Here is a 19,890-nt window from a genome sequence, read left to right on the forward strand (position 1 = left end):
TGAATCCCATTGAAAATCTGTGGAAACACTTGAAGATTGCTGTTCACTGCCACCCCCCATTTATCAAAATGTGGAATAAATCAACGTGCATGAGTACTTTCTGAAAGCACTGTATCCCAGTGTCCCACATAAATAACATTGTAACCAGCCACATGGGAATAGCACACAGAGTAAACCTGAACTGCAGGTAAGTTCCAACACATTTTGCTTACATTCTTTAATGTCGGCTTGTACTTCTACCCTACAAGGTATTTTGAACTTTGCTGTGCAGATAAAAACAATATGAATGAACTTCCATCTGGAGATGTTATATTTTTTGCTTACATAATTTTACAGGAATTTCCTGTTTTCAAATGATAAATTAAACTACTTTTAAAAGTCTGTAAGAATAGTGTGGAAAGATCAAAATTCTCTATATACTATTTATGTTCCAAATCATTTTCTTTATTTGATGGATAATTGACAAGACATAGGGATTTACACAGTATGTTAAAGACAATAACAGTACACACACATACACAGACACACACACAGTGTATAACAGTATATTACAGAGGTACACTGCATGACCAAAAGTATGTGGACACCTGCTCGTCAAACTTCCCATTCCAAAATCATGGGAATTAATATGGAGTTGGTCCCCCATTTGCTGCTATAACATCTTCCACTCTTCTGGGAAAGCTTTCCACTAGATGTTGGTGTTGGGGATCTTACACTTGTGTGCGGCTGCTCAGCCATGGAAACCAATTTCATGAAGCTCCTGACGAACAGTTCTTGTGCTGACGTTGCTTCCAGAGGCAGTTTGGAACTCGGTAGTGAGTGTTGCAACTGAGGGCAGACGATATTTACGCTTCAGCACTTGGTGGTCCCGTTCTGTGAGATTGTGTGGCCTACCGCTTCGCGGCCGAGCCGTTGATGCTCCTAGACGTTTCCACTTCACAATAACAGCACTTACAGTTGACCGGGGCAGCTCTAGCAGGGTAGAAATTTGACAAACTGACTTGTTGGAAAGGTCCCATCCTATGACGGTGTCACGTTGAAAGTCACTGAGCTCTTCAGTAAGGCCATTCTACTGCCAATGTTTGTCTATGGAGATTGCATGGCTGGGTGCCCGATTTTATACACCAGTCAGCAATGGGTGTGGCTGAAATAGCCAAATCCACTAATTTGAATGGGTGTCCATATACTTTTGTATACAGTATATAGTGTATATAGGTTTACTAAGTTTATGACCTCAGTAGTTTGTGTGTTTTAAGCATCCCAACCTCACTGGCATTAAATTATAGTGGGAGACGTCCTTGAAGAAGTGAACGTCTCATTTCAGTGGGGAGTGCATACAACACAAGCGCGCGAACACACACACACACACACACACACACACACACACACACACACACACACACACACACACACACACACACACACACACACACACACACACACACACACACACACACACACACACACACACACACACACACACACACACACACACACACACACAGAGAGAGAGACACACACACCACACATCTCATTTCGCTGGGGGTCGCAGGGAGGCTAGGTCATCAGAGCATGACCAGGGAATTATACAACTGCAGACCAGCAGCAACACACACACGTGTGCGTGTTAGTCTGATCAGTGTCTGAGCAGCACCAACTCAATTCCAATCTCCTCACTTAGCTCTCTGTAGATACATTGTGACTGCAGAGAGAGCAGGATTGCTCAGTGTTATAACACTGTTTGATGTAACATTACTTAGTTCACTGGAGGGTACTGCCATTCTGAAGTACAAGCCTATGCCTTGTGCAAATGTTGTGTTTCTATTATTCTACCCACAGTCTGTGATATGTTCCTTGCAAATTGAGAGCAGAGAGATTCTCTTATCTATAAAAATGACCCTGCGGTAGGATTGCTACTGCAGGTAACATATCATAAAATGCTACCATAATTTAAATGGTGGCAAACTAGACAGACCAATAGCACCTGAGCTGCAAAAAGTTAAGCCTATTTTTGAGTGGAATTCATTTTCACATGGATGTGTTTTTTTCTGCGTTTGGATTATTGCCATTACATATGAGGGGTAGACAACATGCTTTGATTGGTGAAAACGGTTATCCTACAGCCTATATTAGGATATATAAGATGTAAAGAGTATAAAAGTTTCACAGATTCTGTACGCAAGTATGAATCATGATGAGGATGAAATGTAAAGGCATTGAAGCATCCTCTTAGCCGAATAACCATCGCATCTCCCAGTCCCCGGTCCCCGCTGCAACTCACTTCATATTTTAATGAGCACCTGAGAAAATATACACTCCACCCGCCCACGTCTCCCTTTCCGCACTATCCATTGGCTGCCTCCTAAAACCTCACGCACGTGTCTGCCGATTGGTTTAAATCTGACACAAATGATTTCATAAAGCTTTTATTTTCTAACTAGTGTAAATGGTTGAAGAAGTCTGGTACCCAAGAGACGTGAAGTGGCTTGTCTCTACAGAATTCGCTGACTCGTCCCCTCTTACTCTTTCTGGCGCTGGAGGAATAGTTGCGTCGGTGTGTCCATGTGATTGCGAGTGAGTACCCTGGGTCTTTTGATAGTTCTGCGGCGGTAGGCTACTGTACTTAACTGGACGGCGCGCGGATAGGATGCTCTGAGCGCGTCTGTGGAAAGTTTAGCTCGTCATCATTCAACACAGTGATATTATGTTATATTTTATCATACGAGCGCATGGCCAATGATGTGTTGATATGGGTTCTATTCTAAGCTTGTACAATATGTTTGTGGTAGGTAGGTAGGTAGGTAGGCAACTAGACTACAGTATAAAGTTGATACCCAAGTCAAAGGTTTGCGGGATTGGGTAGCCTATATACAATATGCTGTAATGTTCAGTGATGCTGAATAGTCGCTGCAAAACTTTTAATTTGTGTAATATATATATTTGATATAGGATAATAGTTGTTCCAAAGCTATTTGCAAGATAATATATTATGGATTTGAAAGTAATGTCTGTGCAGGCTAAGTCATTTGTATCTAGGCTAGAATGGATTTATTTATTGTAATAATTACATTAATTCATTAATGAATTAATGGTTGATGAAAATAACATATTATAACCCCTATCCTAACCCTCAAGTTAACCCTTACCCTTGTCCTAGCCCTAACCTTTACTCTAACCCTCATTCCAAACCTAACCCTAACATTAGCAAACAGTTGCATATCAACAGATGTTATGACCATCTGTAGAGCATCTACAATGGACTATCCAAATAAAGTGTGACTCATTATTCTTTTTTAATTATTTTTCAGAGCTAATCAGATGTGATTGAATTGCAGTGAAATATTTAAGTACATTCGTAGTTTGTACTGAGTGTCAAGTTGGACCTATTTGAGAGCAGTAAGTGTTGTAATTGGCCATTAGTATGATTGTATAAGTGCCTTGGCTCTGATTTGAAGATGGTGTGTGTTTGTGTGTGTGATGAGGGCTCTTGCTGCTTTTCACTTTTTCGGGAAAATCTCCTGATGAAGTAGCATTCCTCTAAACTGTTGATTGGTCAGAATGATTATGACTAAGCTCAACTCAGTGTGTCTGGAACAGTTTTAATTCACTGATGGTGGTTTTCTCTGTGTGTGTGTGTGTGTGTTCATGCACGTGTGTGTGTGTGCGTGCGTTCCCCATAAGTGTGTGTGTTTGAGGGGTGCAGTGATGGTGTTCTTCACAGAGAGGAGCCTCCATACAGCGTGTTGTGAAAGTGAAGATGCTGGTGCTGCATGGTGCTCTTTGTCGCAGTCTTATCAAGATTTGAGCACGACGTGAACACTTGCTGATGTTTGCATACTGTACTGTAATGGCCTCTTTATGGCCCCATAAATAAAGTCCAAAACATCTCACCATTTCAAACGACAGTGTTCCAATCTGTCAAATCATTTTATTTCGTAATTGAGAGTGATATTCTATTGTATTGAAGGAGAGCATTTGGTTATTTTCCATAAAGAAAGCAGGTTTTGGACTATATTTCTGTATTGTTCACTGATGTACGAGTTGTTGGTTGTGTGAGAGTGGGTTTTGATTTAGTTGGCATATCAGTAACTGAGTTTACTCACAGCTCAAATACAACTAGATATATCATATATGACAAACATATTTCATATGAGTCATAGCTACATACTTCTGAACTTCCTAAACTCTTGTAGGGAGGGGTGTGAAGAGCAATGTGATAAGGGACGTCCCAGAGAGTGTAATGTGTTTTACTGCAGTGCGAGGTAGTTGAGAAACAGGCAGGAGCCGCTCAGATCTGTCCTTGAGGTAAAGTAGTACCGTAGAAGCCTAATGTACTAGCAGGGTTCCGTCCTGTCCTCTCTGCTCCTCTCCTGTTGTGAAAGAGCTGGACTGGTGAAAGCAAAAATACTTGGTAGACGTTTTGTTGTCCGATCAGTGCAGAGGAAGGAGAAATGAGAAGAAAGATACTTTTTTAGACTATTGAGATTAACACAGTTCCAACTCTTGGATAAGTGCAAATTAAGAAAGGAGGGGAAGAGAGGATGCCACGTTAGACCATTGAGATGCAGCTGCTGTCTCATTGCAGCAGTAGAGCTTGTGTAATACCTCTGTCTTGGTTTGGCACCAAGCTAGCTTAACAAAGGATCTAATAATAAATCAAATCAATTTTTTTTGGTCACATACACATGGTTAGGGGATGTCATTGCGAGTGTAGCGAAATGCTTGTGCTTCTAGTTCCGACAGTGCAGCAATATCTAACAAGTAATATCTAACAATTCCACAACAAATACCTAATACACACAAATCTAAGTAAAGGAATGGAATACGAATATATAAATATACAAATATATGGATGAGCAATGACAGAGCGGCATAGGCTAAGATGCAATAGATAGTATAGAATACAGTATATACATATAGGTAGGTAGGAAACACTTATCTCCCTCACTAGCTTTAAGCACCAGCTGTCAGTGCAGCTCATAGATTACTGCACCTGTACATAGCCCATCTATAATTTAGCCCAAACAACTACCTCTTTACCTACTGTATTTATTCATTTATTTTGCTCCTTTGCACCCCATTATTTCTATCTCTACTTTTTCTATCTCTACTATCTCTACTCTACTTTATTTTTTTTACTTGCTATATTGTATTTACTTCGCCACCATGGCCTTTTTATATTTGTATTTATTTATATATATATTCTGTTTGCCTTCACCTCCCTTATCTCACCTCACTTGCTCATATTGTATATAGACTTATTTTTCACTGTATTATTGACTGTATGTTTGTTTTACTCCATGTGTAACTATGTGTTGTTGTATGTGTCGAACTGCTTTGCTTTATCTTGGCCAGGTCGCAATTGTAAATGAGAACGTGTTCTCAATTTGCCTACCTGGTTAAATAAAGGTGAAAAAAAAAAAAAAAAAAAATGAGATGAGTAATGCAAGATATGTAAACATTATTAAAGTGGCAATATTAAAGTGACTACTGTTCCATTTATTAAAGTGGACAATGATTTCAAGTCTGTATGTAGGCAGCAGCCTCTCTGTGCTAGTGATGGCTGTTTAACAGTCTGATGTCCTTGAGATAGAAGCGGTTTTTCAGTCTCTCGGTCCCAGCTTTGATGCACCTGTATTGACCTCGCCTTCTGGATGGTAGCGGGGTGAACAGGCAGTGGCTCGCGTGGTTTTGTCCTTGATTATCTTTTTGGCCTTCCTGTGACATTGTGTGCTGTAGGTGTCCTGGAGTGCAGGTAGTTTGCCCCCGGTGATGCGTTGTGCAGACCACACCACCCTCTGGAGAGCCCTGTGGTTGTGGGAGGTTCAGTTGCCATACCAGGCGGTGATACAGCTCACAGGATGCTCATAATTGTACATCTGTAAAAGTTTGTGAGGGTTTTAGGTGACAAGCTACATTTCTTCAGCCTCCTGAGGTTGAAGAGGCGCTGTTGCGCCTTCTTCACCACACTGTCTGTGTGGGTGGACCATTTCAGTTTGTCCATTTCAGTTTGTCCCTCACCTCCTCCCTGTAGGCTGTCTCGTCATTGTTGGTAATCAAGCCTGCTACTGTTGTGTCGTCTGCAATCTTGATGATTGAGTTGGAGGCGTGCATGGCCACGCAGTCATGGGTGAACAGGGAGTACAGGAGGGGCCTGAGCACACACCCTTGTGGGGCCCCAGTTTTGAGGTTCAGCTAAGTGGAGATGTTTCCTACTATTCACCACCTGGGGGCGGCCCGTCAGGAAGTTCAGGACTATACAAGAGCTATTCCTCTTGTCCAGATGGGATAGGACAGTGTGCGGTGTGATGGCGATTGCATCATCTGTTGACCTATTTGAGCGGTAAGCAAATTGAAGTGGGTCTAGGGTGACAGTTAAGGTGAAGGTGATATGATCCTTGACTAGTCTCTCAAAGCACTTCATGTTGACAGAAGTGAGTGCTACGGGGCGATAGTCATTAAGTTCAGTCACCTTTGCATTCTTGGGTACAGGAACAATGGTGGCCATCTTGAAGCATGTGGGGACAGCAGACAGGGATAGGGAGAGATTGAATATGTCTATAAACACACCAGCCAGCGGGTCTGCGCATGCTCTGTGGAACGCGGCTAGGGATCCTTGCGAGGGTTAACGCGTTTAAATGTCTTGCTCACATCGGCCACGGGGAAGGATAACCCACTGTCCTTGGTAGCGTGCCGCATTGGTGGCACTGTATTATCCTCAAAGTGGGCAAAAAAGGTGTTTTAGTTTGTCTGCTCAGACACGAGACGTATATGGCAGGGTCTACAGACGATCTTGGACTTCAAAACGAAAACCAGCCATGTCACGGACACCACCGGAGGGAATAACTACACTGTTTGTATTCGGCCATATTCTCAGTCACCTTTCCATGGTTAAATGTGGTGGTTCACACTTTCAGTTTTGCCCAAATGCCACCATCTATCCACGGTTTCTGGTTAGGGTAGGTTTTAATAGTCACAGTGGGTACAACATCCCCTATACACTTCCTTAAAAACTCACTCACCAAATCAGCGCATACGTTGATATTATTCTCTGAGGCCACCCGGAACATATCCCAGTCCGCGTGTTCAAAACAATCTTGAAGCGTGGATTCCGATTTGTCAGACCAGCGTTGAATAGTCCTTTGCACGGGTACTTCCTGTTTGAGTTTCTGCCTATAGGAAGGGAGGAGCAAAATGGAGTCGTGGTCAGATTTGCCGAAAGGAGGGCGCGGGAGGGAATTGTATGCGTCACGGAAGTTATGGTAACAGTGGTCCTGTGTTTTTCCAGCGTGATTGTTGCAATCAATATGCGGATAGAATTTAGGTAGCCTTGTTCTCAAATATGCTTTGTTAAAATCCCCAGCTACAATAAATGCACCCTCAGTATATATAGTTTCCAGTTTGCATAAAGTCCAGTGAGGTTCCTTGAGGGCCGTCGTGGTATCGTCTTGAGGGGGGATATACACGGCTGTGACAATAATCGATGAGAATTCTCTTGGGAGATAATACGGTTGCATTTGATTGTGAGGAATTCTAGATCAGGTGAACAAAAGGACTTGAGGTCCGGTATGTTGTTACAATTACACCATGAGTCGTTAATCATGAAACATACACCCCAGCCCTTCTTCCTGGAGATGTTTATTCCTGTCAGCGCAACGCACTGAGAATCCAGGTGGCTGTACCGACTCAGACAGCATATCCTGAGAGAGCCATGTTTCTGTGAAACAGAGTATGGTACAATCCCTGATGTCTCTCTGGAAAGCAACCCTTGCCCTGATTTCATCGACCTTGTTATCTAGGGACTGGACATTAGCGAGTAATATACTTGGAAGCGGTGGGTGGTGTGCGCGCCGCTGCCTCTCCCTCTTCTACGGCGGCGTTGTATTGGGTAGGCCTCTGGAATCAGTTAAAATGCCCTGGGTGGGAAAGTCTTATTCCTGGTCATTGTGCTGGTAAGTAGACGTCGCTCTGATATCCAGTAATTCTTCCCGGCTGTATGTATTAAAACGTAAGATTTTCTGGGCTAACAATATAAGAAATAATACATAAAAAAACTAAATACTGCAAAGTTTCTTAAGGACTAGAAGCGAGACAGCCCTCTGTCGGTGCCATCTTGCCACGGATCCCCCCGGTACTGCTGCTCATTCCGTTCACCAGCTCCGGAGGTCTACGTCACTGGCCTTCTAGGCGTCACTGAGTTGGATTCATTACCACCGTACTGTCTTGTCTCATTACGCACACCTGGTTCCCTGCCTCCTATCATTATACAATGTGACACATCTTTAATCTTTGTAGTAGGGTAGGAGTGTGCAGCGTCGGTAATTATTAATTGATCAATACATGTATTTTGTTAGTTTGTTTCTATTTAAGTGGTATACCCTTAAACTTTCTCACCAACCACTGGCCAACATTGCACCTATAAAACATAACACATTTTCCTTCATATTTTGTGAAGTTATAGTTTCAGTCAAAGTTTCATTACTCATCTATCCCTTCCTGTCCTCCCCTTTTATAATGTATGTCCTGCCCTCTTATCTATTACAGAGCATTAGCAGGCCTGTAAAACGGCCTGTATTTCCCAGACTCATCAGTCATTATGGTCGCTTCTAATGGGTAGAAACGGCCACATCTCTTCCCTTCTCTACCATTCATTAACCCAGAGGCGGTGAACGCAAGACTGTCTTTGCTGAACGCTACCCTCTTATCACTGTGCTGCCCACACACACACACACACACACACACGGCCAAGGAGGCTGGTGGGAGGAGCTATAGGAGGATGGGCTCATTGTAATGGCTGGAATGGAATGAATAGAACTGTATCAAACATATGGAAAGCTCATGTTTGACTCCGTTCCATTTATTTCATTCCAGCCATTACAATGAGCCCGTCCACTTATAGCCCCTCCTACCAGCCTCCTCTGACACACGGATGTACACATGGACGTGCACACACACACACAGACATACACATAGATGCAAGCACAAACTTACACATGCATGCCGCACGCACACACAAACACACACACACACAAACACACACACACAGCTTGCTATTACCCTACCCCGATTACTGGGACAATGATGCCGTTTTATCTCAAATTGAATTGTTGAGGAGGATGTTAAAGAGTCATATATCACCCAGACAGAGGCAAAGCAGAACGGTGTGTGTAAGCACTAAGCAGTGAGTGAATCCACAGCACTAGGGAGCTGAGATGAGAATGGTTCTGTTGTATTACATTAGAACTGAGGGACTGTGATGATGGCTTATGGTGTTTATACAGTCAGTTGGTAAATCAAGTTGTCAGCTTTTATAAGGCCATCAGGTTCAGTGTGTGTATGTGTGTGTGTGCTTGACATTTACAATGGGAATGACCTTCCCCAGCGGTCAAAACTGGTTGCCATTTCCTCATTATGACGTCATGATCAGGTTGTATACTGGTTGTAGAAGACTGTTTTGTTATTGTCTTTTTAGTGGTCAGAATGATTTTTTATGAAGACATGACGAGAGCCTTGCAACCAACGGGCATAATGTAGTACTGTGCTACGCATTACAGCCCACAAGAATAAACTAGCCGATCTGTGTCAAGTGATTATGATACCAGACAGCTGCTTCTAGGTTCTCTACTCCCACCCGCAATGAAATATCGAGCATCAGGAGCATCAAAAACCGTAAGGCTGTAAAAGATATTTGAGTATAAGAATATAGAAGAAGGAGGCCTATATTTCATTCAAAAGTTTCATCTTAAATGGCAAAATAATACTGTATAATATATGCCAATTGAAATAACTTTATTAGCCTAAATGTTATTTTGACAACAAAAAAAATATGAATCACGAAATTTAGTTCCACATTTCAAATATGGACAGTCCAGGAATATTTTACTCCAGATCTTTATAAGAAATGGCCATACCAGACAATAAAAAAAGACAGTGGTATTTAATGGACTGCATGGATTGGAAACTGATCAAATAGTAAGAGTAGGGTAACATAAGTTTTCCATGCATACAAAAATTGCCACAGTAGAGATTATTTCAGTTGTACGGAATGATTGTTAAATAGTCTGGTCAAAATGTAGGACTAAGTTTTTCTGATGATAATACCCACCAGAGGGCGAATATACAGTACCAGTCAAAAAGTTTGGACACACCTACTCATTCAAGGGTTTTTCTTTATTTTCACTATTTTCTACATTGTAGAATAATAGTGAAGACACCTAAACAAATGAAAATATATTTTAGATTCTTCAAAGTAGCCACCCTTTCCCTTGATGACAGCTTTGCACACTCTTGGCATTCTCTCAACCAGCTTCATGAGGTAGTCACCTGGAATGCATTTCAATTAACAGGTGTGCCATGTTAAAAGTACATTTTGAAAATGTCTTTCCTTCTTAATGCGTTTGAGCCAATCAGTTGTGTTGTGGCAAGTAGGGTAGGTATACATAAGATAGTCCTATTTGGTAAAAGACCAAGTCCATATTATGGCAAGAATAGCTCAAATAAGCAAAGAGAAATGACAGTCCAGCATTACTTTAAAGCATGAAGGTCAGTCAATTCGAAAAATTTCAAGACTTTTGAAAATTTCTTTAAGTGCAGTCACAAAAACCATGAAGTGCTATGATGAAACTGACTCTCATGAGGACCGCCACAGGAAAAAGACGCAGAGTTACCTCCGTCGCAGAGGATAAGTTCATTAGAGTTACCAGCCTCAGAAATTGCAGCCCAAATAAATGCTTCACAGAGTTCAAGAAACAGACACATCTCAACATCCACTGTTCAGAGGAGACTGCGTGAATCAGGCCTTCGTGGTCGATTGATTGACTCCGTTCCATTTATTTCATTCCACTACTAAAGGACATCAATAATAAGAAGAGACTTGCCTGGGCCAAGAAACACGAGCAATAGACATTAGACCAGTGGAAATCTGTCCTTTGGTCTGATGAGTCCAAATTTGAGTTTTTTTGTGAGACGCGAAGTAGGTGAACAGAGGATCTCCGCGTGTGTGGTTCCCAACCTTGATGCATGGAGGAGGAGGTGTGATGGTGTGGGGGTGCTTTGCTGGTGACACTGTCTGTGATTTATTTAGAATTCAAGGCACACTTAATCAGCATGGCTACCACAGCATTCTGCAGCGATACGCCATCCAGTTTTTCAACAGGACAATGACCCAAAACACACCTCCAGGCTGTGTAAGGACTATTTGACCAAGAAGGAGAGTGATGTTGTGTTGCATCAGATGACCTGGCCTCCACAGTCACCCGACCTCAACCCAATTGAGATGGTTTGGGATGAGTTGGACCACAGAGTGAAGGAATAGCAGCCAGCAAGTGCTCAGACTGTTGGAAAAGGCACACCTGTTAATTGAAATGAATTCCAGGTGATTTCTTCATGAAGCTGGTTGTGTTATTTCATAGTTTTGATGTCTTCACTATTATTCTACAATGTAGAAAATAGTAAAAATAAAGAAAAACCCTTGAATGAGTAGGTGTTTCCAAACTTTTGACTGGTACTGTATATTCAAAGACTTTGGTAGCAAGCAGGACTAAGGTGTCATCGACATCAGCTTTTAGGGTGCGGTTATGAGGTGACCAATAATGGTTGCAAATGAGATCAGCTGTGTTGGTGAATTATTGATGGTTTAATGCGAGATCAACTGGTGATAATCTGGTGGCCATCGACGGTTACAATATGCCCGACACCTTTTCCATTACATTTTGTTATGAAAAAACAAGTATTTACCTGGTTGTAATAGTGACTATTTGGTTTGTTTCTGGTTATAATCTTCTCAACCAGAAAGACAGTTTTCATCCAGAATATGATGTCAATGTGATGTCATATTTTCACCTCCACTGCCCAGCTGTTCTGAGGCTGTGGAGGGTTGCAAAATTATGCTAATTTGACCAACATATCAAGGTTATCCAGAAATCCTGCTTAGGAGATTTCCTGAATCGGAAGGGAATATGCAGAAAATGTAGAATTTTTCAACCAGGATTTCCAGAAAACTTTGGAATTTTGGGAAAGATGCTCAAATTTTGCATCCCTAAGGTTGTGATTCTGTCTACAGGTGATGATGTCCCTGTGGGTGTGTATATTCCTCCCTGTCCTCTCTGCGGCCCAACGGTCAGAGCCCATGTTCTCAGCGGTCACAGAGACCATGCTTCCTCCGGACTATGACAACAATCCCACCCAGCTCAACTACGGAGTGGCTGTCACCGACGTAGACAACGATGGAGACCTTGAGATGTTTGTAGCCGGGTGAGTGAGTGACATGGTCATTAGAACTAATCAGAACTAGTCAGAATTGGTCAGAACCAGTCAGAATGTGTCAGATCCAGAATATGTTAGACATAGGAAGCAGTGGATGATCTGGAGATGTTCATAACCAGGTGAGTAAGTTAGAAGGTCTCAGAACCAGTCAAAAGAACTTAGAAGAACCTGTCAAAACCAGTCAGTGGAATATAACACATTAGATCTAGTAAAAGATAATACAAACAAAATAACATGCTTTTTCCAAAAACATGTTTGTTCCATCATTTTTGAAATGCAAGAGAAAGGCCATAATATAATATTGCAGTTTAGGCGTAATTTAGATTTTGGCCACTAGATGGCATCAGTGTGTGTGCCAAGTTTCAGATTAATCCAGTGGAGCATTGCAATACTGCATAGTATCAAGTCTGCCCAAATGTACCGAATTGGTCAATTGATACATGTTCAAGTACATAACTATAGAGAACATACAACAATGATATGGTAATACAATATTTAACTTTACAAAACACCCAAGAATGTCTTACATGATGTATCATTAGCTTGTACACTTTCACACATGTAGATTGCCAGGTGGTGTGGGTGTGGAGCCAGAGACAGCAGGGGTTCAAACTGTAGAACCCAGTTCCTACATTTGAATATAATAATTGATTTCATCAAACAAAACTATGCTACATTTTATCTCTGGGACCCTCAGGATGACAAATCAGAGCAAGATTACTGAATGTAAGTACATTATTTACCTTCAAAGGTGAATGTAGCAAACCAGTTGCCGTGATACATTTTTTTGGTTGTTGTACACTCTCCTCAAACAATAGCATGGCATTTTTTCACTGTAATAGCTACTGTAAATTGGACAGTGCAGTTAGATTAACACAAATTTAAGATTTCTGCCCATATAAGACATGTCTATGTCCAGGAAAGTTTGCTGTTACTTACAATGTAATGCTAATCACATTAGCGCACTTTAGGTCAACAGTCCCGGTATAGGGACACCGATCCCGTAGAGGTTTGTGTTTCCAAGTCTATACTGTTGTTGTGTAAACAAATTGCATATATGCTTTCACTGGACATCTTCATTGGTTTTGAAAACTATTATAAATAAATTAACAGCACAACGCGGAAGTGTCAATTATTGAGAAAGTGGCACACATTTTTGCTCATTTATAAAAATAAAAAACTGAAATATCACATTTACGTAAGTATTCAGACCCAAAACTCAGTACTTTGTTAAAGCACCTTTGGCAGCGATAAAAGCCTTGAGGCTTCTTGGGAATGACACTACAAGCTTGGCACACCTGTATTTGGGGAGTTTCTCCCATTCTTCTCTGCAGATCCTCTCAAGCTCTGTCAGGTTGAAAAGGGAGCGTTGCTGCAAAGCTATATTCAGGTCTATCCAGAGATGTTTGATCCGGTTCAAGTCGGGGCTCTGGCTGGGCCACTCAAGGACATTCAGAAACTTTTCCCGAAGTCACCCTTGCGTGGTCTTGGCTGTGTGCTTAGGGTCGTTGTTCTGTTGGAAGGTGAACCTTCACCCCAGTCTGAGGTCCTGAGCACTCTGGAGCAGGTTTTCATCAAGGATGTCTCTGTACTTTGCTTCGTTCATCTTTGCCTCGATCCTGGCTAGTCTCCCAGTCCCTGCCATTGAAAAACATCCCCACAACATTATGCTGCCACCACCATGCTTCACCGTAGGGATGGTACCAGGTTTCCTCCAGACGTCATGAGAGTTCCCTTAGTTCAATCTTGGTTTCATCATACCAGAGAATCTTGTTTCTTGAGGTCTGAGAGTCTTTAGGTTCCTTTTGACAAACTCCAAGCAGGCTGTCATATGCCTTTTACTGAGGAGTGGCTTCCGTCTGGCCACTCTACCATAAAGGCCTGATTGGTAGAGTGCTGCAGAGATGGTTGTCCTTCTGGATGCTTCTCCCATCTCCACAGAGGAACTCTAGAGCTCTGTCAGAGTGACCATTGGCTTCTTGGTCACCTCCCTGACCAAGGCCCTTCTCCTCCGATTGCTCAGTTTGGCCGGGCGGCCAGCTCTAGGAAGAGTCTTTGTGGTTTCTAACTTCTTCCATTTAAGAATGCCACTGTGCTCGTGGAGACCTTCAATGCTGCAGAAATGTTTTGGTACCCTTCCCTAGATCTGTGCCTCAACACAATCCTGTCTCGGATCTCGGAGCTCTACGGACAATTCCTTTGACCTCATGGCTTGGTTTTTGCTCTAACATGCACTGTCAACTGTGGGTTCTTATATAGATAGGTGTGTGCCTTTCCAAGTCATGTCCAATCAATTGAATTTACCACAGGTCGACTCCAATCAAGTTGTAGGAACATCTCAAGGATGATCAATGGAAACAGAATGCACCTGAGCTCAATTTTGAGTCTCATAGCAAAGGATCTGAATAAATAAGGAATATTCTTTTTTTTGTCAATTTGCAACATTTTCTAAAAACCTGTTTTCGCTTTGTCTTTATGGGGTATTGTGTGTAGATTGCTGAGGATTTGTTTTTATTTAGTCCATTTTAGAATAAGGCTGTAACATAATGTGGAAAAAGTCAAGGGGTCTGAATACTTTCCGAAGGCACTGTATATGACTGGTCAAAACTGTTATAAAACAGCCTATTCAAAATACTCTCAATTATGTTTGACCTTGTTACATTTATTCCTGCTTCAAGAAAAGCCACAAGGGCATGTTTTATAGAAAATTCACAGGGTGGCCAAAATGACATCAACCTTAATGTAACATTACAGAAACAAACCTAAAACAACCTCTATCCTGTTTAAATTCACTACTGCCTCAATAAAATCCACCATGACATGCTTCAACAGTAAGTGAAATACAAGGTGGTACTATCACAAATTATGTATATTACAGATAATTACATAACAAAATGTCTTCTCTGTTTTATACAATGTGGAATCCCATTCTGTTTCAAGAGGAAAATTGATTCGTTCTCACAGTAACAGGAGAATCAGGGAGTTTATAGCAGTAAAACGCTTTCTTCCATTTATGGACCTAAGAGACAATTACAGCGATTCCAAGACAAGATAGTGATCTCTCCAATAACCCCAACAAGGTGGGAAAAATGGAAAGTGATCTATTGTTTGCTTAACTAAAGTTTAAATAGGTCCTTAGCTCTTGCTCTTATGTTAAGGTATCTTTACTTCACTGAACTAAACATAGATGAAGAGGGGGAAAGGGATCTGTCATTTCTGACCAAGAGGACAAGATTGAGGGTAGGAAGTGTTCTGTCACTCACTTAGCTAAATGTACAAGAAAAGGGGGGAAGAGATCGGTCATTTTCTTAGCTAATGGAAGAGAGAGAAGGGCTGAACAAGGATGACAAAGAAAGTGCTTTACAGGATGAAAGTGTATAAGGGTGTCCTGAGGCTTCGACAAGTGGTGCTCATGGGAATGGATAATGCTCGATGGCGCTACACTGATAGAGGTTTGGCAAGACTGCAGTATACAGGAGAGTGGAGGTAGAGGCAGAGACAGGGATGGTGAAATTAAGCACTGTCATCCCATGATTATGATATAGTTTAGTGAAGTGTGGCATCTAGTTGAAGTTAAGTGATTGGAAGTTCAATAAGAAGTGGCCCTTTATTCTTAAAAACAAGATGTTTTGGCATCAAACCTTTCATCAGAGCAGGCTGGTAACCTTCACATTGTCTGAAGATCCCCTTCTCTTCTCCTTTATTCATTATTCATGACAAATGGCCAGATTTGAACCAGGTGGTAATATTTTCTAAAGGGAACATTGAGGACAAAGATTAAATAATGGTGAGATATATAAAAAAATAAATTGTAAATTAACATAGTTTAATGTTTTAGCTTTTATTTTTTGGTGTTTTAACCTCGCTGAAAAAACCTGGCCCTTTGGAAGTAAACCTGTCCCTCAGACATAAAATACTGGGGCATAGCCTACTGAATACATGTATATCTTTGAGCAGCATTATTATTCCATAGACATATATTTTGACATAGTTCAGTCTCAAACTCTCTCCCCAGAACCAAATCTCACGCGATATTTGGTTCTGGGTTGCCGAGATGGGACACAGTTTAATGTATGTCTATGTTCCATAGAACACATCTGTAGTCAAAGTATGAGACAAGTTTTCAATGAATTCCTGAGGTCAGATAAGGGTATGTGCTATCCGGGACGTCCCTACCCAATTGAGGTTGACATTTTAAAATGGTTAAAGTAAGGATCATGGTTATGGTTAAATGTAAGGGGAGGGGTTAATTTTAAGGTTTAAGTTTTAGGGTTGGGACGTCCCAAGGATGATGGATAGCACTGATCGTCAGATAAGTGTCCATAAATGACAGGTTTACTCTGTTTGACCTCCCATCATCTCTCTGCTCCATCTATGGCCTATAGCATCCAGCCTTTGACATCTACAGCCTATAACAAACAGCCTATACCATCTACGGCATGTAACATCCAGCCTATGTGTACCGGTGTGTGTATAGCACTTTGTGACATCTGATGTAAAAAGGGCTTTATAAATACATTTGATTGATTGAATCTAAGTAACATAAAGAATCCATCGGTTTAAGCTAGAGATATCCGTGTTTTTGCATGGGCTGTGTCTCAATTCTTCGCATCTGCGTATGTTTCACTGCTGCATCTGCGATGGAAAGTGTCAGAGCTACAGCACTGTTTCAGACCAACAGACATCCGGAAAATCCGTCTTCTCACAAAAACACCTGTAGCATCTGAACGGTTTGGCCTACAAACTAATACCATTCTATAGAAAGGGGAGACTCTCACAAACATGATGGTGTTTTTCCCCCACAAGCCTCACGGGACTCGTCTGAAATCAGTAACGCTAATTTGCCAACTTTTGTCTGTAGTGTCCGAACCGTTTGGGCTACAAACTAATATGACCTCAGGGGAGACTTTCACGAACACAATGGTGTCATGGGCCTATAAAAATAAGGGGTTAAATGTGTCAAAAACTTCCAAAGCTTTCTTATATTTCCTAGAAAGACACGTCAAAAACGTAATATTATAAATAATTGTTTTAATATTTCTGGGGGATACCTAATAGGGGTCCTAAAATTCAAAATCAAATAGTTAAATGATCCATGGTGTGACCTTCCTAAAACAATTCCATATATCAGCTTAGAACCCCCCCCCCCCAAACGGCATAGACTTTTAAGAAATAACATCGAAGGCCTATAACATCCAGCCTTTAACGTCTGCGGCATATAACATCCAGCCTTGAACATCTACGACCTTTAACATCCAGCCTATAACGTCCAGCCTATAACATCTACAGGCTATAACATCCAGCCTATAACTACTGTAGTAACTACACGGTTTTAGAAACTGACTTTTCTAAGGGAACTCTCATGAACCTTACCTGGGGCTTGAACATTTTTACATTATTCTAAATACCTGAAGGTATGAGACATAAACTGGTGTTTGCTAATACCTAAACTTTAGCTCAGAGGGTTAACACGATCTTGAGGCGATTAAATACAAGAAGGCAATTACTCCCTGATTGATGATTTTAGGTGTAGCCCTATGGGCGACATTTAACTCTTCTTAAAACCGATACTATTTGCCCTAACAATACCTCACAAATCTTCAAGTGGGATCTCTCAAAACCTCCGATAGAATAATGTCCATGAAAAGGCAATGATTATTTATGCAAATATTAAAGTAAACACTGGAACTCTGTGCCCTGTAACTCTGTTGTTGCTATTGCCTAGCTCAAAGGGTTTACATGATGTGCAGCCTTTAACTCTGTTGTTGGTCTCTTACAGGTACAATGGTCCCAACCTGGTTCTGAAGTACGACAAGCAGAAGAAGAGACTGGTCAACATTGCTGTCGACAACCGTAGCTCCCCTTTCTATGCTCTGAGAGATCGCCAAGGCAATGCCATCGGAGTGACAGCCTGCGACATTGATGGAGACGGAAGAGAGGAGATCTATGTGCTCAATACCAACAATGCCTTCTCAGGTAGACACACACACACACACATACACACATACACAGAGAGATGCATGCACACGTTTAAGCATACATACATACACTCGCACATGCACTAAAACGCACACACGATTACACACACACATACACACGGATCACGTCCTCTCATCTCTCTGCAGACACAAACACAGAAGGGAGGATCAATATAGCAGAGATAAACATTTCTAATCACAGACTTCATCAGGTAACAGATAAGGACTTTGTGTCGCTATTAATCTTCTGAGAGTTTATAGGACTGACTGCCAAAACTACAATATCACAGCTTTATCATTTTCTCTTTACTTTATTTACCCCCAAAATGGTTGTATAGGATTCTAGATGTTTTATCTTCATTTAAATCTAAAATATTCTCTGTTCTTTTCTCTTTTCTTCTCCCCTCCCCTCTTCTTTCCTCTCCTCTCCTCTCCTCTCCTCTCCTATACTCCTCCTCTCCTGAAGGTCGTGCCACCTACTCTGATAAGCTCTTTAAGTTCCGTAATGGCCGGTTTGAAGATCTGTTAAACGACGACATTAACGAACACCGTGATGTAGCCAACCGCTTGGCTGGACGATCTGTAGCCTGCGTAGACCGAAAGGTACAGGAGCTACACACACACACACACACACACACACACACACACACACACACACACACACACACACACACACACACACACACACACACACACACACACACACACACACACACACACACACACACACACACACACACACACACACACACACACACACTGACAGACTGAGAAACACACTCACACTGCAGAACTCACTATACACAGCTCTCTCTAAACAGATCTGTCTTTCTATGTCAGTTTCTGTCCTTTACACCCCATTACTAACCTCTTATCTCATTTGAGCATATCAACAATAACTCAGGCTTTCTGTTTAGTGTCTCTTCTCCCAGCCCATATTATGATGTGGGTTTTATGTTTGTGTGTCTGTGTGTGTGTGTTTGTGTGACTGTAGGTGCGTAGTCATAATTCATGCTTGCTGTGTTTCCCGCCCTCCTCAGTGTGTGTTATGACAGTTCATTAGAAGAGAGATGTGGTGTTCCGTCTCTTCTTTTTCTCAGTGCACCGCTGTAATTACAAAACAATGGGCTCGTTCATTCTACAGACAGACATACAAGGGGAGAAATTATGTCTACACACATTTATACACACAGACATGCATACACACAAAATACAAGACACAAACACACACATTTAAACAAACTTGCACACACACACACACACACACACACACACACACACACACACACACACACACACACACACACACACACACACACACACACACACACACACACACACACACACACACACACACACACACACACACACACACACACACACACACACACACACACACACACACACACACAGTAAAATAATGTGACAATGGTTGTCCAGTGTATGGGCCAAATGGAGATAGGCAGAACAGCATATTTCTGTAATCATGACTGCAGTCCTCTCTACCCCACCCCAGGTTGAGGGATAAAGCTGTTACCCAGTGAGGTACAGTACGGACGGTATTAGAATCGATTTTCTGACTGCAGTCTCATCTGACTGGGCATGGGAGAGGAGCCAAGCCCATAGGAAAGAGATCTCCTTTTAATAT

The 19,890-nt window shown here is 41.7% G+C and overlaps 1 protein-coding gene across 1 annotated transcript in view; it reads left to right on the forward strand.

Annotated features, from left to right (window-relative positions):
• The first annotated feature begins 2,461 nt into the window (after positions 1-2,461).
• The window catches only part of crtac1b (cartilage acidic protein 1b), a 64,361-nt gene continuing 46,932 nt past the window's right edge, over positions 2,462-19,890 (forward strand). The window contains exons 1-4 of the mRNA XM_071393623.1: positions 2,462-2,574; positions 12,062-12,252; positions 18,044-18,240; positions 18,709-18,845. Coding sequence (XP_071249724.1) covers positions 12,065-12,252; positions 18,044-18,240; positions 18,709-18,845 — 522 coding nt within the window. The 5' untranslated portion in view covers positions 2,462-2,574; positions 12,062-12,064. The remainder of the gene's footprint in view (positions 2,575-12,061; positions 12,253-18,043; positions 18,241-18,708; positions 18,846-19,890) is intronic.

Source organism: Salvelinus alpinus, chromosome 3 (genome assembly GCF_045679555.1).
Source record: "Salvelinus alpinus chromosome 3, SLU_Salpinus.1, whole genome shotgun sequence".
NCBI lineage: Eukaryota > Metazoa > Chordata > Actinopteri > Salmoniformes > Salmonidae > Salvelinus > Salvelinus alpinus.